This window comes from Abramis brama, assembly GCF_963993115.1.
Source record: "Abramis brama genome assembly, chromosome: 20".
Classification (NCBI taxonomy): Eukaryota; Metazoa; Chordata; class Actinopteri; order Cypriniformes; family Leuciscidae; genus Abramis; species Abramis brama.
Genome location: NC_139982.1, coordinates 23,408,384 through 23,435,528, shown reverse-complemented (window position 1 = coordinate 23,435,528; position 27,145 = coordinate 23,408,384). Strand labels below are relative to the sequence as shown.

Here is a 27,145-nt window from a genome sequence, read left to right as displayed (position 1 = left end):
TGCCGGTGTCCATGCCGTGCCGTTGTCCGTGCCAGGTTTCCGTTGCCGGTGTCCATGTTCATGTTCTGCATAAACCGGCCCTTAATATGCACTTCATTGCTTTTAACAAACCCGAACCATTCCCATATAATTGACATTGTGTTTTTTTCCCACCAATTCCTCTGCTTTGGAGGGTAATGCAAGTTCACGTTTGCTTTTGTTTCCCTCACCGGCTCCCTGCACGGACTGGCTGTTGTCACGTTTATTTCTGCTGTGTTATAGACTGGTAGGGTAATCGCCCAGCCCTACCATCATGTCATTCCAGTCTCATGTGATTTTTGAAGAATCGTATTGCAGCCCAAAAAACCCCCCAAAAATAACAGCAAATGGGTTTGAAATGACATGAGGGTAAAAAAAGATGTATAATTTTTTGGATAAAGTATGCTTATAAATGCAAAATCTGGAGATAAACATGTTAAATATAATTTTATACACAGCACCTTCCTTTTTAAAGATAGTAATGTTCAGCACGGACATTGATGCACAGTTTGGCCATGCCATGTTTTTTTAGACGTACAGTAGGGCCCAGATGCTTAGCCAACACTTGAATTATTCAAAGATGGGCTGTGCTCTGCAGTACTTACCTATCCCAGTGTTCTCAGCAGGTGTGCCGCGGTATATCAACTCTAAAAACACATAGAGCCATCAGCAGAGGGATAAACTTTAATACAGCTCAAATCTCAAATCTGCTTGCCACTGCTGTTACCTCAGCTCTCCGCCAAGTGCACACTGTTCCCTGTCTCTCAGATTTATCCCCTGCCTCATCTAAAAACAGTGATGGTGTTGGTGTGTGTGGGATGTGCGTGTCCGCCATGCCCCTAATTTCCTTGCTCACAGCATTTTAAAATACACTGAAGGATGTGGGTTGTTGCTTAGTTCAAGGGAGGCCCTAAGGTGTTGTTTTTGTACCAGCTGTTCATATATTATGATGCATCCATTTCCCTTGCCTTTAGAAAAAAGAACTGGGATTTTATACTTTAAAGGGATAGTTCAACCAAAAATGAAGATTCTGCTGTTGTTAATCATCAACCTCCAACCCATTTGAATGCTGTCAGTTGTCTGAGCAAGAACTTCCAGGAATAGAATCTGAATGTAAACATGAATACCCAAAGCAAATGTGCTGTGTTGTCTTAATTTAGTCTGGCCTTATCCTACCCTGCCCTGCTGGGAGCAGTTTGTTGAAATTGGAGTCAATTGTTTCTTTTTTCATTTTCTTGCTGGCAGCTCCCAGTTGTTTAGTAGCTAAGCTACAAGCCCATTTTTAAGGAGCTACAGTATGAGCTACGCCCTGTACCTAATTAATTTACCATTATTGAGTGGAGTATTTTTAGTTTTGAACATCTAATGATTAATAAACAGTCCTAAACAGCTTCAGAAGAACAGACCTTCATCTTAACTAAAAAAGTACCATGATAATACCATGTTTTTGGGCATATACCCTGGTATTCTTTGAAGTACCTTGGAGTACTTAACCCTAACCCTAACCATTGGAATATCAGATGATTATTCAGTACCATGGCTTTACCATCTGATATCATCGTTGCACCATGGCACCGCCATGTTGAAAGTTGAATAACAGAAACCAGGTGTTGTCAAAGAATGATAGAAGGCCTTGCTTGCAAGTGTATTTTCTCATTGGAAAAATGGCATTTCTGCTAAATTATATTACGTTGCTTTAATTTATATTACAGTGTTTCGCAACACTTCCAAAGTAAAATGTCCAATGAGTGTCACTCAGAGCTTGTTTAGTTTTATTTGAAACGTAAATCTGGTAATGTTTTATTATGTTGGTTGTATCGTGGCAGTTGGGAAATGAAATGTTCAGTGAGTGGTGCTAATAGGTTAACGCTCTATTGCAATGATAAAATGATGTATCTACCACCATACAGTACGTATACGCCATAAACCCTACTCTAAACCTAACCAATGGTGTTTGCATTTTAAAAAATCCATTTGCAAAGCAACCATACCATTTTAGCTTGCTTCTACAAGTCTTTAAGCTTTTTTATCTTGGCTCGTGTTTCACGGGACTCGTACCCGACAGTGCCACATCGCAAGTGCACTGCTGTACCAGATGAGATACAGAGCAAGTTTACTATGTTAAAAAATCCATACATATGGAGCTGGTTATATTATAGGTGATACAGTATATGATGTAAATGTGAACATGTTTTTAAAATAATTAATAGGCCATTAATAAGCCATAATATCATTTTTTAACTGTACTAATGATACTAATGCAGACATGCCTCCACAGCTGAGACTTCTGTGCAGCGTCTGTGGTCAGTGTTGAATGATTTTGATGTGCGACACTCAAAGTGCTTTCTGTCCTGAGGGTTGATGGGTGTTCGTTTGGACGACATCCCATTCCATGTCAAAGCATTTAATCTGCTTCATTGCGCATAGACGCCCTAATCTGCTTTGCTGTATAATTTTTTGATGTTGGAAATATTAAATATACCACGTTTATAGAAATGTGATTTTTAAATAGCAAAAACCTCTGATAAAGGAATATTTTACCAGATTTATTTTTATTTTTTCAACAATTACTCACCCTCATTGTCCAAACCTCTATGACGTTCTTTATTCTGTGGAACATAAAATATAAAGTTTTGAATATTATATATTGGGTTTTTTTTCCATGGAATTACAGTGAATGGGAATTGTAGAATTCAAGCTTGGGAAGGACACAAATGCAGCATAAAAGTATCATAAAAAGTTATATAAAAGTAGTCAATGACTTGTGTCATATTTCAAGTCTTCTGAGGCTATACGATAGCTTTAAACAGACCTCAAGAACCAGATCATTCTGATTCGTTAATGAATCACCAAATTGATTATTGTATTTGTGAATACAATCAATAGATCAATATCAATAGATTCATTGAAAAGATCTAAAAAAAAAAAAAAAAAACTGATTAATTCACAAATTGCTTTTTCCACATTTAACTGATTTGTTAACAAATTCAACTACCACTTTTTACAGAGAATAATGACTTATATTTCAGTCTGTTTCTCACACAAACATATCAAATGGCTTTAGAAGGACTGGAATATAGTCATATGTACCACTTTTATGATATTTTGTGGTTCATCTTTGTCATTTCAGAGCTTGAGAGCCCATTCCATTCATTGTGTTGGGGAGAAAATGGCCCGGTTATTGTACAAAAATCCACCTGTTTTGTTCATATGGGTTTGGAATTACAATTAGTTTTATTTTTTTGCGTGAATTATCCCTTTAAATCTTCTTTACTATTTTGACAAACAGATGTAATGCTGTTACCTTCGCAATGCCACAACAAGATGCAACAAAAGCAGATGGGATCTATGAATAGACTACGGATGCGGATCTTTCCTGCTGGAATGGTGTGACTCCATGCTTTGGTTCCCCATATACTCCCTCATGGGCTTCAGTGGCTTTGGCCTGGTACCCATCAGCCCCCTTCACCACCTGTCCTCATAATGGAGAAGGTCCATGTTTTTCCAGCCCCCTGATGTCTACAATATGCAGTGGCTCTAAAAACATGTCCTTCATTTTTAACGCTTGACGTTATTGGTTCGGAAGCTCCCACATATAGAACAATATGCAGTGGGACCCGTTTGAGACCAGGCCAAGCACTTGGGGGTTGTGATGGATGAAGCCTTCTTGGCATTTACCATCCAGTCTTCCAATCAACTCTGTTCTACCTAGCTGTAGAGTTTGATTGGCTCAGCTAACTGACCCAAGTCATGTGACACATTACAGAGTACTTAAATCTCAGACCATCAGAAAGCGTACTTAAGTGTCTAGAGCTTTCAGAGTTCATTGCTATCCCGTTCACAGGAAGTGCAGTCATTAGGATGATGGGTTGGATGTACACCCAGAGCCCCCTTCACATGACATCTCATCTTCTCTCTCGCTGCCTGTTAATCAGGACAATCCCATATGTTCGAACTGTCAGAGCAGGTGGCTATCTGTTGGAGGATAGGAATTTGACGTGACTGCTTACAGAACCCACACACTCATCTATCCGTCATCTATCTATCTTGTTTTTGAACATATCTTTTAAAAAAATGTGACTTTTAAAAAGTAAATTATTTATTTAACAAAACGTGCGAGAACTGTTTTTGTGATCAACCTGGAATTCTGAAATAACATATTGAGTAGCCTACACTATTATAATATAATATTGTGAATGCTTTATTTATTTATTGTATGTTTTAGTGTGTTGTTACGGAAAGAGCGTCTTCACAACATTACTTACACATTCTGATTAGTGTCTAACTTAGTTCACATTCACTTGTGCTTTTGCGTCATCTTTGTGTAAGTTGTAATGGTGTCAGATGTAAGTTGTAATATTACGTTTATGTTGCGTGTGTATACTGTATATCTGACTAAAAGGATGTGATTGGGTGAGTTAATTAACACACTAACAAAGCAATTGAGCTTTAGGCTGTTCACTAGGTGCACAGAGAGTGAGAAAGGGACCAAGAGAGCTCGCAGCACCCAAGTAAACCCTGCACATTTCTAATTTGGTCCTCCGGCTAAAGGATTTATGATTAATGTCCACAAGTCACTATATTGTATGACTCCGTCCATGTTATGTTCCCCAAGATAAAAATAAAGTAAAGAGCTGTAAAGGTCGATTAATCACAATATTAATCATCTCAGAAGGACTCGCCAGCAGTCCGGGATGGAAGTCGATTTTCTTTTCTGAGTTGTTAAGCAAGCTAAATAATTCAAAGACACCCAAGAGAGTAATGTTATTGTAGAGGGGCTTAAAGTAAGTGTGAAAAAAACTATACATGCAAAACTATTTTTCTTAATTAACATTTTTTTTACTATAAAATAATACATTGTTGGAGACATTTATTTCAAATTCAGGTACATTTCTTGTGGTAAGAATGCTATAATTAATTAAGCAAGCAGATTAGGCTTGTTTCTCCCTCATTTTTCCCTCAATTTTTCCTCTGTCTCAAATACCTTGAGAGCAATTTAAAACAGCGCATTATCATTAATGCTGATTAAGTGTGTCATTAGGTTCACAATCTTAATGCAGCTGCCTCTAATGCCGTCAAGTATTTAGAATCTTGGCTAGACAAATGAAATCATATTATTTTTAAGATCTATAAGATCATCATAACATCTCCTTTTATTTCATTACCAGATGAAGCAAAGCTGGAGGCATCAGGGCAACCCTTCAGTCCTTCCCGGGATCCAACCGGAGCCCCAAACATCACAGTCTCATCCTCACTACTGGAGGATGAAGACTTTGCCTCGCAGTTTCACTCCCCACCAGCGAGGGCAGAAAGCACAAGGGAGCAGCCTGTGTTCGCCTCAGTGCAGACCCTGCAGGTTGCAGAAACAGAGCCTCAAGCGCTGGTGCATTCTCTGCCCTCCCCACCCGGCAACAGTGACAATCGCACCAATCAAAAGTCCCCTGGGGAGCTGGCCGTCAGAGTGCCAAATCCACCGTCCCCGGCACAGAAAATCAACAGTGTCTTGACCACTAGCCCAGGTACCGCTCGATTATGAAGCGCTGAATGAATGCTGTGTACAAAAACCAAGTGCTATATTTAAAGGTGTCTCTTTTCAGGGACTTTGCTGATTTGATGTTGTCGTCATCCCTTCTTCATCATTTGTTCATCATTATCATCAACGTCATCATCATTTTCAAGGTCATTGTGTTTGTTGTTACCATCATCATCAAGCATTTTTCTTTACAATAATCCCTTTAAAGTCAACATGAAATTGCATTCACATCCCATTTTACATTTCTGAGTAAAACGGTAGTTCAGTCCAAAAAATGTAGGACTTCATCAGAAATTGATTGGATGGTGAAATATTAGACTGTTAATATTGTTTTGAAAGAAATTAATACTTTTATTCAGCAAGGATGCATTAAATTGACAGTAAAGACATTTCTAATTTTACAAAAGAACATATTGATCTTTCTATTAAAAAAAATGATCATGGTTTCCACAGAAATATTAAAAAAAGCTGATCGGTATAAAAAAAACCCCAGATATATATATAAAAATAAATAAATGGAAATAGCAAATAGTTCTTTTAAACTGTAATAATTATTTCACAATATTACTATTTTTACTGTATTTTTGATTTTAACTTAGACTAAAACATTTTACTGACCCCAAATTTTCAAACAGGTAGTGTATTGGGTCAATTTTGATTTCATGTTGTTGTTAAAGCTGAAGAATGTAATTTTTGTGCATCCCAACTAGTCCGACACCACAAAATTGACTTTCACTGAATCTGTTTGTCAGATAAATGAAAAATAAAATCATTATCTTCAGTTGCATTTGGTTTGATGATGCTAGTGGCAAAAAAATTACACACTTCAACAAGTCCTGCTACTGAATAATCCCCCAGAGCTACGCGTGTCCTCTAGCACATGCACTACAGTATGTGTCATTTTTCACCATCAGCGAGCATTCATGTGTCCTCAATCTCACTTCCTGCTCCTGAGGTGGCTCACTCAAACGTTCTCTGCTTTCAGACGAGACCCTCAGTGAATTCCCTAGGAACCCTGATCTACCCACCGCCCCGGGTTCCTCTTTCATGCCTGTGGCAGACACAGACGCCACCCTCACTGACAATGTGACAACTTCGGTCTCCATTTCTGCTTTTAACGCCACCTCTCCTGAAAGGGCTGAAAACGCTTCGTCCGGCGCTTCAGCACGCAACAACTCCCACACTGTGACCAGCGACAGTCTCCAACTCACCACAGTGACCACCACGACTGTCACGCCCCTAACTGTGACATCCATGACTTTGACTCCGCCCACCGCCGTCGTTGTGGCGAAAGAGGTCACGACCAGCATGCCGACCACAACGACCACCCAAACCACAACAACCGAGACGGAACCGCCCACGACGACAACCACCACCACAACCACTACGACAACTACTACCACCACCACAAAAGTAGCGCCTACGACCACAAAACCGCCCACAACCACTTTAGCAACTACGACAATGACAACCCCTCTTCAAACCACCGCTGCATCTACCTCTGGAAGTACCACGACTGAACTAACCATCTCCTCTACTGACAGTGCTCCTTTGACCTGTAATGTGACCGAAAGGTTATGGGTGAAAACAGGTGAGCCCCTTTTTACTATATTAGCGTTTATCTGCACAAATCTGAGGTGAATGTAATTTACATTCTATTACAGCGAATTTAGCATCTTATTAAACTGAATTGTTGAAATAATATTGTGTGCAAAGTGCCGCCAGTGTGTGTGAATTTACCATTGAGAGTGTTTTTGCATGTGCACTCTGTTTAGGTCTAGATATGATTTGCATGTTGCTGGCTTATTAAACAAAAATTGTTTTTGGGATAAAAAAAAATTACGTTTTAAGTGAAACCCAGTCAGCACACCTACATTTTTTCCAGTTACCCTGGTTTTGCATTGCATGTAAATTGCATTTTAAACTCATTTAGATTTAAATAAACAAAAACGAATGTCTTAGAAAAAAAAACGTACAAAAGTCTAAATATAAATAATTACAAATATAAAATAATAAATCATATGAAAAATATAAAATAATTTCCCAAGATTTGGGTAAATAATGTTTTCTGGTGGGTTTGTTTGTGTGTTGCTTGGGCGTTCTTAAATATTTATTTTTATTTTTATTTTGCTTTATCATTATTTTCATATAGAGAATGTATAGGATTTATTCATGTCAAATGTATAAAAATAGATTAGTTAGTTTCAAGTGACTTAATAATTAATTCATTATATAATTTTTGTAATTATTTCAGTGTTTTACATTTACAACTTTCATTGAAATACATTGATGTATTTCCCTATAGTGATTGTTTGTTTTCTTATAAATAATAAATAATAAGAAAAATATGGCTATTAAAATAAAAATGAATTATTAATGCACATGTAAATCTGTACAAAAGGATTTTAAAATGACCTGATTTTTTTGGTTGCCAGTGTTTTGTGCAAGTAAGCGCACTTAATCAGATAGCTTAAAAATGTTCAGTATTTCCAATTAGATTTTAATTTAATTAAAAAAATAAAATTAACAGCTATGGAATGATGAATAAACATGCAGTACAATTTTAAAAATAAAGCCATTTTGACATTTAAATTATGCTCAGCTTATTGCAGCAGAGCCAAATGACAAAACCAATGTACTAGTGCACATATCTTGTAAAAGGCTTTATTATGCAGTCATTTTCCGATATTATCCGACATTCTACAGTGATGGCATATGCACTGCAGTGAAACCAACATATGTTCACTGTAAACAGACATGTTCACAGGAATGGCTGTCTCCTTTGGGATCTGGGCTGCTTTGATGTTAGAAAATCATGATATTCACAAGTGTTGTATCATTTTTTCCCCCAGTGCTGGCCATCCAGATGCGGCGAAATCGCCTAGAAGTTGGAATGAGACAGAACCTGTCTAAAGGTTTCACGCATGCGCTGCAGAAAGCATTCAACGACAGCAGCATCCATGTTCAGGTTGGTAGTTTTACACTGTTAGTGAATAATAAGGGAAACACCTTTTATAAAAGTTCAAAAGTATGGGATCGGTAATGTTTTGATTGTTTTTGAAAGAAGTCTCTCATGCTCACCAAGGTTGTATTTATTTGATCAAAAATACAGTAAAAACAGTAATATTGGGAAATATTATTACTATTTACAATAACTGTTTTCTATTCTGCAAAGCTGAATTTTAGCATCATTACTCCAGTCTTCAATGATTCTTCAGAAGTCATTCTAATATGCGGATTTGCTGCTCAAGACACATTTCTTGTTATTATCGATATTGAATATTTTGTGGAAACCATGATAGATTGTTTTCAGGATTATTTGATTAACAGAATGTAAAAAAACCCCAGCATTTATTTGAAATAGAAATCTTAATAAATGTCTTTACTGTTTTGATCAATTTAATGTGTCCTTGCTGAATAAAAGTATTAATTTCTTTTTTTAAAAAGAAGAAAAAAATACTGACCTCAAACTTTTGACCAGTAATATATCTTTCTTACTGAATACTGGGCCATATACACTCACCGGCCGCTTTATTAGGTACACCTTGCTAGTATCAGGTTGGATCCTTTTGCTTTCAGAACTGCTTTAATTGTTCGTGGCATAGATTTAACAAGGTGCTGAAAACATTTCTTAGAGATTTTAGTCCATGTTAACATGATAGCATCACGCAGTTGCTGCAGATTTGTCGGCTGCACATCCATGATGAGAATCTCCCGTTCCACCACATGCCAAAGGTGCTCTATTGGATTGAGATCTGGTGACTGTTGAGGCTATTAGAGTTTAGTGAACTCATTGTCATGTTCAAGAAACCAGTTTGAGATGATTTGAGCTTTGTGACATGGTGAGTTATCCTGCTATAAGTATCCCTCAGAAGATGTGTACACTGTGGTCATAAAGAGATGGACATGGTCAGCAACAATACTCAGGTAGACTGTGGTGTTTAAACGATGCTCAATTGGTACAAAAGGGCCCAAAGTGTGCCAAGAAAATATCAAACACACCATTACACCACCAGCAGCCTGAAGCGTTTATACAAAGCAGGATGGATCCATGCTTTTATGCGGTCTGACCCGACCATCTGAATGTCGCAGCAGAAATCAAGACTCATCAGTCCAGACAACATTTTTCCAGTCTTCTATTGTCTAATTTTGGTGAGCCGTGATAATTGTATCCTCAGTTTCCTGTTCTTATCTGACAGGAGTGACACCGGTGTGTCTTCTGTTGCTGTAGTCCATATGCTTGTGTTCAGAGATGCTCTTCTGCAGACCTCGGTTGGAACGAGTGGATATTTGAGTTACTGTTGCCTTTCTATCAGCTCAAACCAGTCTAGCCATTCTCCTCTGACCTCTGGAATCAACAAGGCATTTTCGCCCACAGGACTACCGCTCACTGGATATTTTCACTTTTTCAGACCATTTTCTGTAAACCCTAGAGATGGTTGTGCGTGAAAAGTAGGTCAACACTTTCTGAAATACTCAGACCAGCACGTCTGGCACCAATAACCATGCCACGTTCAAAGTCACTTAAATCACTTTTCCCCATTCTGATGCTCAGTTTGAACTTCAGCAGATGTCTACATGTCTAAGTGCATCGATTTGCTGCCATGTGATTGGCTGATTAGATATTTACATTAATGAGCAGTTGAACAGATGTACCTAATAAAGTGGCCAGTAAGTGTATACTGCCTACAACACCAATGCATTATACATCATGTTATCACATGACCTCATCACATTTCATGTTTATTTTGTCCAGTGGCATCTTGGATATAAAAATGGAAAAAAAACTGTATTTCATGCGGAACAGTAGTATGCTTATCCAAGCTCTTTTCTCTCTCCTCCACTGCAAGTACAACATGAAATGAGAAATGCAAAATAAATAATGAAAAGAACAAATCCGAATAGTTTGTTGCCATTGGAAACACAGTAAAATATGACTTATACAGTAGAATATTCAGCAGCAACAAGATAAGTGCTTTGACCGCAGTCATCTGGGATCTTATCACAGTTGCATCATGGGAATTGTAGTTAAGCAGAGGACAATGTGGTGGGAGGTTGCGTGGGTGGTGTTTCCTGTGTTTGATCAGTGTGCAGCTCATTGAGTGAGATTGTGTAGAACATCTCCCTGTTTTCAAGCACAGAGAAAGGACCGTCTTATGAAACACTTGGTTTGAAGCCTAAGGAGCATTCGCACGTCTGTCCGTCAGAACTGCACGTACAGAAATAGCACAGCGCTGGTACCTCATATGCTGCAAATAAAGAATCAATGGTAACATGGTAACAGCAGAGACAATGTGCTGAAGGGAGGGCAGCCGACTAAATAGAGTTTTTTAAAGGAACAGTTCAACCAAAAATTGACATTCTGTCATCGTTTAATCAGCCTCATGTCGTTACAAACCTGTATGACTCTATTATGCCTAAGGTGCTAGTCATACAAGTCTTATGAGTTTGTAATGACATGAGGGTGAGTAAATGATACATTTTTATTTTTGGGTGTACTGTCCCTTTAATGATGATTTACCACTGAAAAGGTTATTAGCATTTGAAGTGCAACCGTCTGTGTCTATTATGCTGAGTGACTCAATCTGTTCTCTTGAAGATCTTTCTCTATAAATGTCTGTTTTGCTCTCTGTGTGATGTTTTCCTCCTCTTTCTCCTCCTCCTCCTCCTCCTCAACTGTCCATCAGATCAGAGGATCTGTATCATTACAGACCCTGGAGGTGATCAGCAGGAGACGACACAATCACTATCTACACACAAACACAGAGAGAAAGTGTGTGTTTATGTTGGAGTAAAAAGAGAGAGATGGTCAGTCAGCTTGGCTCAATATGATGAAATTTATTCATGTGGGATTTGTATTAGCATTTGCCTCAAGCGCTTAACAATAAACAAAGCCAGTAAGAGCATTTGTGTGAATTTAGCACTATAATATGAATTCAGAGAGGCATATGTAAACATTGTATGCACTTTTCATACACTCACTAGTTTTGAATTATTCACTATCCACCAGCACACATGCTTTATACATGCTATTCATGTCATTTTACATCACCTGTGTTCTCTCTAGTTGGAAAGAGATATCTGCACGCCTTCTAATGTGACCGTGGGCTACTACGTCTCGAGAGGGAAGACCGTGTTGGTGGCCTCTGTTGTAATAGACACCTTATCTTCCTATGGCTTTGACAAGCTTTTGAATGACATCAGAGAGTATGTTCCTGTGTTGTTGGCCGTCCCAAATCCAGTGGCCCCCTGGTTGCCCAGCCTCGGCATCCACCTGCAGCTCAAAACGGGTGAGATTCTTTTCCATTGGGAGATTGTTGGGAAATCTGCCTGGAAATCATCTGTCGTTTGATGAACCATTTTAGATATGCAAAATTCTTAAGAAGTTTTATACATAAGTCTCTTCGTTTAACCTTTTTCACACTACATGAATGTGTAGTTTGAAAAAATCAACATCCATTTATTAAGTTGGATTAAAGTTATTATTCTTTAATCCAAAACTAAAATGTCTGGCTCTAACTCATCCTAGAGCTTTACTAACTCTACAACCTCCAAACTCGGGTCAGACTGTTTGGACTTAGTGTGCTATATCTATTCTAATCTTGCAACATGCTAAATCTTGTTAGCAATGTGCTAAATAATGCTAGCAACATGTTAAAACATGCTAATTAAAGCTAGCATTGTGCTAATTCATGTTAGCAATGTGTTAAAATATGTTAGCATTGTGATGCTAATTCATGCTAATAATGTGCTAAGTCATGCTAGTAATGTGCGAAAACGTTAAAAATATGCTAAAACATGTTAATTCATGCTAGCAATGTGCTAAAATCTATCTATCTATATCTATCTATCGACAGTCTATCTTTCTATCTACATATCGACAGTCTATCTATCTCTTTCTATCTAGATATATTGACAGTCTATCTATCGATCATTCGATTTGTCAAACATTAAGCTTTAAAACTACTTTAAACTTCAAACTATTTCAAACTGAAAACCTTTGAAAACCAAAGCTTTTAAAACTTTCATGCAAACTTGTAAGTTTGTCTAGACGAACTTTTGTTTTATCTAGCTGTTTGTTAAATTGCATTTTACTCAGTTAAATCTTGGTAACTAGAATGGAAACTGGTGTGTTTTTAGTTAAAAGTTTTTTTTTTTTCCTGAATATAGTTCTCAGATTTATTGGGCCAGCAGATGACAGCAAATCTTGCGTGTTCATCCAAATGATGGAGCAACGATTGGAAAATGTGTTTGCTGAGGCACAGGAGAAAGTGGAGGACTCTTATGGGACTCTTTCTGTTGAGGTATTTTTTCAGTTGAACTTGAAAACAAAGTTTGATGAATGGCTTAACTTCAGAGGCCTGATAACTCTGTCTCTCTGTTGGATTTGGATTTATAGTTTCTTTGTGTTTTCGGACAGATTCTGAACTCGTATCAAACCGGGAATTCATTGGCAGTCACTCTGGTGTATGTGGTGTGGAACGGTAGCACTCCGTTGAACGGCACTGTGTCCAGCGGACTCCTTAACCAGCTCACTGCCGAGCTGGTGGGCTACTTTCTCTTCTTCCCCCCTCTGATCATCGCTGAGCGTAAGTTCCAGCTTGTGTTTACTGCTTGATGTTACATTTACTTGCAGCACGGCTCGTGTTTTTCATGTCAGTGCACAAGCTGTAGCTCATGTTTATTTCTGTTTGAATCCGTGAGTTTATGCTTTCCTTAAGGTAGAGATCTTCAGTTTTGATTGGTCCAGAAGACATTTTCCAAGGATGCATAGCATTCTCCTTTTTTAGATGGGTAGTTGATGTGAAACACTTTTAGGAAATTGACATGTTCTGCTGTGCGACATGCTATACTTCATCTAAAGCTATTTTAAACAGCTATGCTTTTTAACTGATATGCATGCAACTTTTGTGAACATGTTAATTAAGAGACTAGAATATTTGTACTTTTAAAATTGTATTGGTCACCACAGCACTATGGATACACCGATTATGGAAACTTTGACAGATACTGTACCAATAACTGATAATTTTATATTTTGAAGCTGATAACCAGTATATTGGAGGATAATAATTTTGTGAGAATGATTACCAAAAAATTCAGTCCAGATGTGATATCTAATATCATGTAGAGTAGATCCATATTAATATGTGATTATTAATTATTATTAATATAATATATAATCATCTATCCATCTAGCTAATCGATATATACTGTACACACACAATATTTTTATGTTAGTATGTATTCAATTAAATATTTATGAATTTAAAAGATATTATATATTTATTCAATATTTAAAAAAAATTCACAAACATAACAAGGAATGAAGAAACAAAATTCATGTGTGCTATGGATAAAAAATATGAATATTTTTTAAATGATATATTACTGGCTTACTGGCTCTCAGTAACATTTTATCTTAGGTAGGCTATGGGTCATATGATCCTTTGACTATAATTTATCAGCTTATTCTACATATAAGACCAATATGATAGCATTAAATTACCAATATAACATAAAGTTGAGTAAATGATGACTGAATTGTCGTTTTTCCAGAATGGTTTTCTAGTAAACATCCATCTGTCTTTATCGCTCTTTTCACAGCTCTAGAGTACCACAACCTTAACACTTCAGTAGCAACCCGAGATTACTGGGTAATCACAGGTAATTACCTTAATATTTCAGCTGCTAACCAGCACCCAGACAGCTATTTGCCAGCATGTGTTATGTGAGCAAGCCTAGCTAATGTTTTTCCCCCTTCTTTTAAACTTAGAGAGCCTTCTTTTTTTGAGGATAGCTATTGATGTATTATTTAGCTTCCCCCATTAACTGATTTGGAGAGATCACATTTGATCAGAATATTGAGCATGAAAAAGCTATTTCTAGCTTTAAGTTCTTGCACTCAATGTTCTCTCTGTTGCCTTAGCTAGCTCTTCCTCCCCCTCTTTTACCCAGGAGAACAAATCCTTTTTTACCAAGGTCAATTCTATAGTAATTGCAGTTTTTTAGATTCAAAGTGTAAGAAAGGTAAGTTCTCTTTTTCACCTTGCTTCATCTCTCTCTCTCCAGTAATTCAGGACGTTGACAGCTCTTCTCTTGAAGGGAGTTATCAGAGCTTTGCGAGTCTAATGGAGCAGCGCCTGGCGGAGCTCTTTCTGGTTGCCAGTCGACACGGCCTCCGCTTCAGGAGAGCCACGACTGTTGGCGACTACACCGTCCAGGTGTGCTGTCAATTTGTTCTTTGTTTGTAATTTTAGCATTTACAATTTATGTTTTTTCTTGTCTTGAGAAAACAGATCAAATATATTGATGACTCATCCTGCACTGCACAGGTTTTTGTCCAATCAAATGCTCTAGAATGAGAAATCTCCTCCCCAAAACAACCTGCAACCAATTAGCAAAACATATTAATGACCTTGATGAAACTAAGGCCTGTTTGTTTTTTAAAAGGTGGATGTGGATTATGTTGCTCATTTTGCATCTAAAGAGGTTAGCCAATCATAAATGAGATCATTTGCATATAGATGTCTGTTTTGGTGCAAGAAAAACAGTTCTATATGGAATTCAAGGAAATAGTGTAAAGTTTGGCCATTTAAAATCGAATTTTGGCCAATGTTCAATTCAATTTGGGTTTTAGATTGAAGCTAGTTGCTGAAGTTTGTGTTGGAAACATCAAACATCAACTCAGAGTGTTTTCCTCATACAGATGGTCAGTATCCGACGACTTCCTGGTCCCAAAAACCCAGCTGAAATGACCTACTATGTACAAGTAGATGGATCTCCCATAACTGGCACTACTGCGGCCAAGACCCTCAACACAGTGGACTCTCAGACCATGGCTCTCACTCTGGGATACTTTGTCCAGATTCAAGCAGAGGGTATGTATATATTTGACTAATTTAGCCCAATTTCTTTCCAAACCATCAATTAGTTTCTTTTTATATGCAGGAAAACCTAGGATTTTGTGAGTGTTTACTGTACATCAGATCTAGAACTATGTTTGAAGTGTCAAAAGTGACCAGTACATTATAGTTTGCATTATCCTTGCTAATGCTCTTACTTAAGAGTAGTGATATGGACAAACCCATAATCATAACTATTAAACTTTAGCGTGTAACTTAGTGTGTAAAAAGTTGCATACTGACACCAAAGATCTCTCAAATTGCACATTTTTGCGAAAACATAACATTTTCATCTGCCGGACGATTAAAATAAGCAGAATAAACTGTTTGTATGCGTACGCTAGTGTATGCGTACAGTGTGCATGACGTAAATTTTGTCATCAGTATAGTATGCGTGCAACCTGATTGTTTGTCCACAAGGTAGCGACACAAGAAAAACTGGAAAATACAGGAGACGACAACAACAATGTATGCCCATGTTGTCAGGATTGAGGTATATTTTGGGCTTTTACTTTTATACAGGGACCCAAGACATTTCTAGAAACGATAAGTACCCAGCTAGCAATCTTGTATCTTAGCAAATTTGAAGACCTTGTTACATTAATCAATGCAAGAATAGCCAACAGAAATGTTTTATCAATGAACTGAAAATTCTACTTTTTGCTTGATGAGGAACCAAAAAAAAGCGAGCATGATAAATGCTGACTTATTTTTTCCAAATGAAGTCTATAGCTATCTCACACCACGCTAGAGAAACCGCAGGGGATTTGGGTGTAGAGAGTTTACACAAGTTTACTGAGCTCTCAACTGGGGCATCAAGCCCAGTTTGTCTGCCTGAGAAGAGCAAAGCCCCGGTTTTGTATGAATAAAACACAATCAGACCCAGCAGTGGGGGTTTAATCTCCCAGATAAGAGCTACAGCCGAAAGACAGATTCAGCTCATTAGGAGCTAACCATAGACAGTAGGAGACAGAGGGGAGTTGGATTACTGTAAGAGAGCGTGCTGGAGATGCAAGTGGCGGAAATCATGTGCAAACATTGTGACTGAGTCTATTGATTTCCAATGTATGTCTGTGTTTGTGTTTGTGTGTAAACAGCGGTGGTGAAGAGTCTGCCTAGTAACCTCTGGACATTGGCAGTCCTGATACCAGTATCAATTGTGATGGTCGTGGTGGTCATGGCGGTTGCTATCTTATGCAGGAGAAACCGAACCGTCTTCAAGACCAGTGCGTTTCGCAATTTCCACAGCCGCACTAAGGTAGGCTTATCCAGACCACGACTCTTCAAATCATCACTGTCTTGTCAAAACGGGGGCCGGTTATGTCAGCATCATGTTATTAAATCCATTTAATATTAAATATGACTTTATAAGGAAGTCCACTAACAATGGGTCTCATTCACTAATACACCACTTTTAAAATTCTGACTGACATGGAGAAGCTGATAATTGTTTTCAACTTATGAATGGTTCATCTTAAAATTCTGTACTATTTTCTCTAAATAGATTAAAAATAAAACACTAAAAACTTCAACAATTTTTAAAAAATAAAAATGATTAAATTGTTTTAATGTAATTATATATATATATATGTGTGCGTGTGTGTGTGTGTATGTATGTTTTTGTAAATATAACAATCAATTTCATATATATACAGTGCAATGCATAAGTGAATACACCCATGCTAAAGTTGACTAAAAAGAGGAATAAAAAATCATATTTTGGAAATTGAACTTAATGCCTTAATTTAAAAAATTAGGAAAAATCCAACCTTTAAGGACACCAATTTTCTTTGTGAATGAATAATGTATCGTAAATAAATAAATGTTCTTCCTTAAAATACATGGTGCATAAGTGAGTACACCCCTATGTTAAATTCCCATAGAGGCAGGCAGATTTTTATTTTTAAGTATTTTTTTTTATTTTTCTTTAGGATACTATGCATCCTGATAAAGTTCCCTTGGCCTTTGGAATTAAAATAGCCCCACATCATCACATAGCCTTCACCATACCTAGAGATTGGCATGGGGTACTTTCCATAAGATCATCTCTCAATGCAAATCAAACTAGCTTTTAGGCTAACTGAAATAAAATCATGCCAATCTCTAGGTATGGTGAAGGCTATGTGATGATGTGGGGCTATTTTAATTCCAAAGGCCAAGGGAACTTTATCAGGATGCATAGTATCCTAAAAAAAAATTAAAAAAAATACTTAAAAATAAAAATCTGCCTGCCTCTATGGGAATTTAACATAGGGGTGTACTCACTTATGCACCATGTATTTTAAGGAAGAACATTTATTTATTTACGATACATTATTCATTCACAAAGAAAATTGGTGTCCTTAAAGGTTGGATTTTTCCTAATTTTTTAAATGAAGGCATTAAGTTCAATTTCCAAAATATGATTTTTTATTCCTCTTTTTAGTCAACTTTAGCATGGGTGTATTCACTTATGCATTGCACTGTATATATTTACATAATTTAATAGACATTTTTATTTTTTATTTTTATATTTTTTACAAATATTTTTTATATTTTATTTTCTATATATAACAATTTATAAAAAAAGTAACTAACTTATTGATTATTATTAATTATATTGATTGCGTTAATTCATTTTATATATTTATGTATAAAATAAAATATATTATTTTATATTATTAAAGTACATTTATATATTAAAAATCTGATAGCAACTTTGAGTACTTATGTGCAAAAAAATTTGTCCCATAAAAAACTGTGATTCATGTGTGGGTTTGTTTTTATTCTCAATATTAATGAGTCAGGACTGTGAATGAGACCCGTTGTGATGTCATACCGATGATGTCATCTCATGACTACCAACAGGCTTAAAATATCCTGCTTTCCTTCATACTATTCACAAAATAACTTTGTTTTTTAATCTTATTTCTGAATATGGTGCTAGACGATTTAAAATGGTGGATTGTTTCTCAAACACTTGCTGTTTAAAACATTGGAATGACAAATTTCAATTTGACTCCCACAAAATGTCCCTCCAATTGTGTCTTCACTACTCTTCCTGTCTAGACCTCATATCGAAGAGATGGAAGTTATCACCACCAGGTATTTTCTGGCTTGTTCATGGTGCTTGGCTGCATGCTTACAGTCCAGACATTCTTCTTGTTGACTGTGCTCGTGGCAAATCGGTCTTCAGGGGGAAGGGGAAACAGAAGGTTATCTATCCTCTGCATAATCAATGAACTGTTCAGTAAGATCTAGTGCACTGAGGATATCTTTGATCTGCACAGCACAAATATCTCCTCTCTTGTACCTCCATTTGAGATTGTAGGACAGTGACTAATAACAGAATGGGAAGGATTTAAAGTATTACCACAGTATTACTGTATTATAATTTCTTTGTTGTGGTTGGATCATGGGGCTTTTAAATAGATACAGGCCAAATGCAGGGTAATAAATTAGGCCACCCCAAGCTGTGAGATATGCCAAGGTTACATATATGAATAATTAGGTGAAGTTTAAATAGATTACCAGGACTTTTCCATCTAAAATAGGATACATTAAATGACCCAACAGGAATAAGCTATAGGATATTTGTGTGCATATGTATTTATAGCAAATGTGTATATTATACACTACCGTTTAAAAGTTTAGGGGCATTACGATTTTTCTTTTTCAATGAAATTAAAACTTTTATTCAGCAAGAATGTATTAAATTGATGAAAAGTGAGAGTAAAGACATTTATAATGTTCTATTTCAAATAAATGTTGTTCTTTTGAAATTTCCATTCTTCTAAAAACTGTACAAAACAAACAAAATTGTTTTCAACATTGATAATAACAAGAAATGTCTTTTTGAGATTAGAATTAGAATGATTTCTGAAGGATCACTGAATGACACTGAAGACTGGAGTGAATGATGCTGAAAATTCAGGAATAAATTACATTTGAAAATATATTAAAGTAGAAAACAGTTCTATTAAATTGTAATAATATTTCACAATATTACTGTTTTAATGTGTTAAACACATGCAGCCTTGAGTTTAATATTTAAAAAAAAATCTTTCGACTTTCATAGAACTCAAAAATAGAAGTTTAGCAGAATGTCTAAGCTGCTCTTTCTTTACAATGAAAGTGAATAGTGACCAAAACTTAAATTCAGTTTGTGCCTTACACCAAGTTATAAAATGGCTTCAGAAGACTTGGGATGTAATGCACAATTCATATAAACAACTTGCATGATGATTTTATGATAGCCCATGCTCACCTTTCACTTTCATTGTATGTAAAACAACCGCTTCGACATTCTGGAAAAAACTTCTGGAAAAGTCATATGGGCATAGAACATGAGTGTGAGTAAATGATGACGGTATTTTCCTTTTTGGGTGATCTATCCCTGTAGCATAACTGTATTTTTTTTAGTAATGGAATAAAACAATATGCAAATCAATTGTAATTATGATAATCGTCTCTTTGATCATACTCCCTCTTAGCCGTGTTCTCTGATCTGAAAACATTCCCTGCTCCGTCCAATTAAGATGTCCTTTCAGGAACATGATTTTGCTTATGCGCGGTAATTTACGGATCAGTGTATAAAGCGTTCCGGTTTCACGCAAGAGTTTCCTGTGTTAGCGCAGGGGAATTAGAGGAGGTGTGTAAAGTGGCATAAGGACTCAGATACCGGCACTGATGATTCGTCACGCTCAGACGTGATCAATTGCATGTGTGTCTGCTTGCCTGCTTTTTGCTTCTACCTGTCGTTGTGTTTGAGCAGCCCTTACGTGTTTTCCTTGCTTGTTTGTACAACCGTGTGAGGAAGATCAATTCACATCCTGTGCAAGACTTACAATCAGGACTCAACGTCTCTAGCCTTAAATCAAATTGAACTTGGATCGAAATAAGATTTATATAAGGGGTTTGTGGACTGTCGCGACCCACGTCCGGCTCCTTTTAATACAATCGGATGAAGCACAAGTGAATTATAGTTCAGCTGAGCATGTGAAATATATTTGAGTTGGATTTTACCTCATTCAAGGTCAATGTCCAATACAGAATATCCAGAGTGATGATCTTAAAATGAAAATGTTGTGTGTAAACACTGTTGCTTTTTGGTATTAAATATTTTGGTAATATAATTTTGGTATTATATAAATCGGTACCTACCTATATATTCATTTTTTTATGTTTTTATCTGTATCTGTTAATATTGATTATTTAGTTGAGCATGCTCATTTCAACAATTTGTACAAAAAAAAACAGTAATGATAAATTAATGTACACACACACACACATATATATATACACACATATATATATGTATATATGTGTGTGTATATATATATATATATATATATATATATATATATATATATATATATATATATATATATATATCGATTAATCGCATCTAACATAATTTTTTTTTGTGTACAGTATATATATATGTGTGTGTGTGTGTGTGTATATATATATATATATATATATATATATATATATATATATATATATATATATATATATATATATATATATATTGTTTTTTAAATAAATGCAACTTAATGAAAATCTCTCTCTCTCTCTCTCTCTCTCTCTCTCTCTCTCTCTCTCTCTCTCTCTCTATATATATATATATATATATATATATATATATATACATACAGTACAGGTCAAAAGTTTGGAAACATTACTATTTTTAATGTTTTTGAAAGAAGTTTCTTCTGCTCATCAAGCCTGCATTTATTTGATCAAAAATACAGAAAAAAAAAATGTAATATTGTGATATATTATTACAATTAAAAATAATTTGTTTTCAATTTATTATACTTTAAATTTTCATTTATTTCTGTGATGCAAAGCTGAATTTTCAGGATCATTACTCTTACAGTCTATCACATGATCCTTTAGAAATCATTCTAATATGATGATTCATTATCAAAGTTGGAAACAGTTCTGCTGCTTAATATTTTTTCATAACCTGTGATACTTTTTTATGATACTTTGATGAAAAAAAAGTAAAAATATAAAAATAAAGAAAAAAAGAAGCACATTTTTTAAAAATGGAAATCTTTTGTAACAACAATATACACTACTGGTCAGTAATTTGGGGTCAGTAATTTTTTTTCTTTCTTTTTTTGAAATAAATCAATACTTTTATTCAGAAAGGATGTGTTAAATTGATAAAAAGTGATAGTAAAGAAGATTTATATTATTAGAAAATATTTTTTTTATTTTGAATAAATGCAGTTCTTTTTAACCTTTTATTCATCAAATATATTAGGCAGCAGAACTGTTTCCAACGCTCATAATAAATCAGAATATTAGAATGATGTCTAAAGGATCATGTGATAGACTGGATGTCACATGTGACACTGAAGACTGGAGTAATGATGCTGAAAATTCAGCTTTGCATCACAGGAATCAATTATTTTTTAAAGTATATTCAAATAGAAAACTATTATTTTAAGTTGTAATAATATTTCACAATATTACTGTTTTTTTTTTCTGTATTTTTGATCAAATAAACGCAGCCTTGATAAGCATTAGAGACTTCTTTAAAAAATATAAAAAATCGTAATGTTTCCAAACTTTTGACCTGTACTGTATATATATATATATAATCAAAATATATAAATGTTAAATCCAATCTTTACCAAATCTTAAAATTAAATATCCATTTTCATACTTTACATTAAAATATTATGATTCACTTGAAGCATTTAGAATTATTGATTTTGTTTTTTTTTATAAAAAAATTGTGTCCAATTTAAATATAGGTATTTATTGGTTATCAGCCATAACATGAAAATAATTATTGGCTTCTCGTGCTGAATTTGAATATTGTGCATTCATTATAATTATTTTTGCGATTCTGTTTGATGACACTCATAGTGTAGAAATTATACACCTCACTAAAGGATCTTGTAGATGTGACAGCACCATGTGCAAAGTGCATCGTCGCATGAATTATTAATTGAATTAATCACACATTTTCCCCATTTACATCATAACAGTAACGCCCTGTGACACCTTTTTGAGATCCAAAAGGCACCCTGCCTCCGTTCGCCCTGTTCCGCGGGAGATTGATCCATAATTCATTAAAACGAGGGGCTCCATAGCTCTCCCATATTAAATATCCCATGGCAACTTGATGCATCGTATGCGGGCTCCATAAAATATAGTTTGACTCAAAGTACCTTCAGCCCATGAATAAATTATGATGGCCGGCATTCCTTTGCTGATTGAAATGAAACGCTGGATGTGGCATTGTGTAACTCTTACTTTCTTCTCCACCATCCAATCACGGCGTATCATTTCCTGTCCAGCCCGTGCAGGGTTTCGACTACGCCAAGAAGCACATGGGCCGGCCAGGCGAGGAGGCTCTCACCGTCACCAAGGAAACACTTGTCTTGTCCCTACCGGTACGGGACGCCCCTCTCACACAAGAGAGGGTGGCGGTGTTACAAGATGGCACAGCCTCAAAAAGACCCCAGTCGACCGAGATGCATCTCAGGTGAGTGCTTTAATTATAGAACAAAGAAGCACTGTGGAAGTATGCGCACATTTTTAGGCTTACCAAATGGAATAAGCTAGTATGATAGTATATCGCTCAACTCTCTATAGAACACTAGAGGCTTTAAAGCCTGAACGTCATAAATGTTAAAAGCCATTCCACCCGATATGACCGCAGTGTTCTATTTGAGTTGCATTTCTTATCTCCTCCTGCTGAAAAATCAAGTACACCTCAAGTATGACGTATAATTACTGGTAAAGCTCTTGAGTTTAAGACGCAGCAGAGACATTGAGACATTGTGGAGGGAAGAACAAAGTACACCGTGTGCTTAGGAACAAAGACATGGTTCTTTTGACGTATATTTATAGAATCTAAATCAAGAAAGACAGACGTGCCACAAAAATATCCCCAATGCCAACATCTGCCTGGTGCACACTGTAGGATTTTGGTCATGATTTTGTCCAAAAAAGTAAAAATTATATACTTTTTTTTTTTTTGACAAAATCATGAGCAAAATCAAACAGTGTGCCATTGTTTTGTCTCAAGATGCACACCAGTAATGTTTTTTTTTCTTCTACGGCACGTTTATAAAAGCTTTTAAATGCCCTAATTAAACTAAGGCTTAATCCTGGCTTAATCTAAGCTCTGTCTGTGAAACCGGGCCCTTAAGTTTATTCTGAAAAATGAGCAATCCACAAACTTTTCTTTGAAAAGACAGACAAAATATTACTGAAATTACCATAATGGCTTGTTTTGGTTATTATGTAACACAAATGGCCCAGTCAGTGCTGTTTATTTGACACTAAAGTCCTAACTAATATGTGTATACTGTATATGCAGACACAAGACCATCACTCAAGATCTCACTGAAGTCGCAAAAAACGTTAAGGACAGATCAAATCGTGCAGTGTGCACCGGGTTTCAATTTTTTTGTGTGTTTTTCTTTGTCCTCGATGCTTCAGAGAAATTTCTTTCTTCACAAAGAGCAAAAGCTCCCAAGGTTCTTTTCTCATCCTGCCTAAAAATGCAAATGAAAGACGGTAGGAAATGTATCAGTGTTCAGCTCGCACGACGGTCTCGTCGCAAAAGCGCCCCTTCAAGGTCATTAAAACCCACCACCACACATCTCCCACATCTCCAGGCTTACTTAACCACTCTCTGCTGGCCGTGGGATCGTAAATATGCCTTTATGTCGGACGCGGGACAATGCGACAGAGCAAAGAGCACCGATCCTTGAAATGGTTGCAGTGTGGCTTAGCGTTTCCTCTCCCTCTTTTTGTTTCTCCTTCTCTTGCTCTTTTTCTATTAGCCTCTGTGCTTATTAACCGGAATACAAATGTATTCTGCCGTTTGTTATCTCTCCTGAGTGGCACGATTAAAGGGAAATGAGCCTGCAGAGAGCAGGGCTGGGGAAATAATTATTTGGAAAGTAAATGCGGTGAATACACGAGCATTTAAACCTGGCAGAGACAGACAGAGATGCATGCAGGGAAGATAAGAACGCTCACAGCTCCAGAATCATGTATGATTCAGTGTGCCCATAGGCAGCTTGGCCAACTCATCCACGCTCTCTTCTGCCCGACTGTGTTAGACCCAGAAGCCGTGCGCGTGTTCGTGCGGCAGCGAGTCCAGCGGGGCTGGGTGTTATGTGCATGGCAGATTGTTGGCTCGCATGCCTGAGAGATTAGCAGATTTAATGTAATATTCATATTTTGTTGACTGTGCTTTATTATCTCCTTCTTAGAGAGAGAGGGGTTTTTGGTCGAAGCATTTATTTTGTGATGTGAAAATTAAATATTTTGTAATTATAGTTAATTGCTTTTAAGGTTCCTTGAACTTTATGGATCTTATAATAGAAAATTGAATTATAAAATCAATGTGGACCCCATTTTCAACTCGCTTATTTCTGAGTAAAACGAGATATTCATTTTATATAAGTTATATATGTATGTCTGTAAATATATAGTACAAATGTATAATTAAAACTTTAATATATAAAAATATATAATTGTTTAAAATAATGTGTACAAAATATATACATAGATTAGTGCTGTCAAATCGATAAATCGTGAATAATTGCATCTAATATAAAAGTTTGTAAATATGTGTATGTATGTGTATTATATATGTATATATATATATATATATATATACATATATACACACACACACACATATATTTACAGACTTTTATGTTGATTAATAGCGATTAATCGATTTGTCATCACTAATATTAGTTAGTGACATCAATAATGTTAGTATATAGTATACACATACAGTATGTGTCTTTAAGCATGTATGTATACATATATAGTACAATATATATATATAAATATATAGGCTATATAAGTATGTTTAAGAGTATGTATTAAAATTTTAACGTAAATATATAATTGTTTTAAATAATGCGTGTGTGTCTATATAATGATATATATATATATGTAGTAAATTTGGTCAGTTTTGATTTCAAATTAATTTTACATTGTTTAAATTAGATTGCATTTCACCCGATATGGATCTCTTGGGACCAGTTCAGTTTCTTCATCATTTTTATTATATACCATAAAAAAAGTCAGCTTTAAATTTTCTTCATTCTAGCAAGTCAGTGTTGACGTGAAATGCTTGCCAACATTCTATCCAGTAGTGATGCCTTACAACTCTCGCCGGCACATGATGTGCATTCTGATATGTTGTCTGTGTCTCATTGTGGTTGTTGTTTCAGAGCAGGATGTCGTCCTGTTGTTGAACATTTGTTTAAATGACACAAAACATGATGAGTGGATGCTCACCCTACGGTGATGTCTGCTAAATGACACCACTGCAATTTAACGCAGGTTAACAGAGGCCAGAGGGTCCTGCAAGACAACTGTTAACCCTGCATCACACTGCATGCAACAGACTAACCATTGCCTCTGTTGCCATGGCTACCCGCAGCAGGTTGCCAAGCGAGGACGGCTCTGTTTCGAGCAATGAATCCGGGAAGCTGAACACGGGCAGAAGCTCCACAGCTCGGAGATCAACGGCACAGAAAGCGCCTAAAGAAGAGCAACACACGAGAAATGGTGAGAAAGACAGAAGTAAAAGGAGCAACAAAATTCTCATTCCTTTAGTGGGTTCATAACCCATTTATGAAACCCATAATGGTCTTACAAGAATGTTGGGTTTAATTTATTGAAAAAAGAAAAAGAAAAAAAATATACATTCGTTTTTTTTGTCTTGTTTCCCAGTATAAAAAAATGTAAGCATCATTAAAAAAGATAAATTATTGTAGAGGCAAAAGATACTTGGATATTTAACAAAAAAAAAAAAAAGAAGATCCTTAAGAAGAAATATCCTATATAAGAACTTATTATTTAAGTCCTTTCATGAGAACTTAAATAATAAACATTTGTAAAATTACAAACATTTATAAATAATAAAAAAAAAATATATATTACATTATATTATTACACTAAATTGTGTCAAAGTTTTGCCAGTGGTGTAAAAAAATAAAAATAAAATCTTTAAATATTATGCCACTTTGCTTCTCAAATAAATTTAGTTTGGTTTATAATAAATATTACAATAGATATTTTTGCTGAACAAAAATAATGTTTTTGTGTTTCACTTTGCTTTGTTTTGCTTTGTTTTGATTTACTTTGTTTTGCTTTGCTTTGATTTACTTTGTTTTGCTTTGATTTACTTTGTTTTGCTTTGCTTTGATTTACTTTGTTTTGCTTTGATTTACTTTGTTTTGCTTTGCTTTACTTTGTTTTGCTTTGCTTTACTTTGTTTTGCTTTGATTTGCTTTGTTTTGCTTTGCTTTGTTTTGATTTGTTTCACTTTGCTTTGTTTTGCTTTGATTTACTTTGCTTTTATTTACTTTGTTTTATTTCACTTTGTTTTGTTTTGAAAAACTAGTGTTGAAACACAAAATTAACAAAATGTCAACACACATCGGTTCTGTAACTGGCTCAAACAAGTATTAATATGAATTTCTTTCTCATAAAGAGTTTATTAAAGGTTTTATAAGTGTATACAGTCTTAAAATAGCAATATGGTAACATTCTTATAACATTTTTATATATGCTGTCCAACAAGAAGCTTGGCCAGCCAAGATATCTCCCACTAAACCCCCAAACCCATATAAAATGAATTGTTCAGTATATTCTGCACCAGTGACTAGTATCACGCTCTTTTTGAGTATTTACAGCTGCACTC

The 27,145-nt window shown here is 35.7% G+C and overlaps 1 protein-coding gene across 5 annotated transcripts in view; it reads left to right on the top strand.

The window, feature by feature from the left end:
- The window catches only part of kiaa1549la (KIAA1549-like a), a 50,649-nt gene that overhangs the window by 14,174 nt on the left and 9,330 nt on the right, over positions 1–27,145 (top strand). For 2 of the 5 annotated variants that reach the window (XM_084095083.1, XM_084095081.1), the window contains exons 2-14: positions 5,187–5,537; positions 6,537–7,142; positions 8,404–8,519; positions 11,619–11,841; positions 12,722–12,855; positions 12,972–13,140; positions 14,159–14,218; positions 14,624–14,775; positions 15,261–15,432; positions 16,554–16,714; positions 18,505–18,540; positions 22,758–22,945; positions 25,880–26,007. In XM_084095083.1, the coding sequence (XP_083951209.1) occupies positions 5,187–5,537; positions 6,537–7,142; positions 8,404–8,519; positions 11,619–11,841; positions 12,722–12,855; positions 12,972–13,140; positions 14,159–14,218; positions 14,624–14,775; positions 15,261–15,432; positions 16,554–16,714; positions 18,505–18,540; positions 22,758–22,945; positions 25,880–26,007 (2,496 nt within the window). The remainder of the gene's footprint in view (positions 1–5,186; positions 5,538–6,536; positions 7,143–8,403; positions 8,520–11,618; positions 11,842–12,721; positions 12,856–12,971; positions 13,141–14,158; positions 14,219–14,623; positions 14,776–15,260; positions 15,433–16,553; positions 16,715–18,504; positions 18,541–22,757; positions 22,946–25,879; positions 26,008–27,145) is intronic. The other 3 variants (XM_084095084.1, XM_084095082.1, XM_084095085.1) reach the window with 2 other exon arrangements.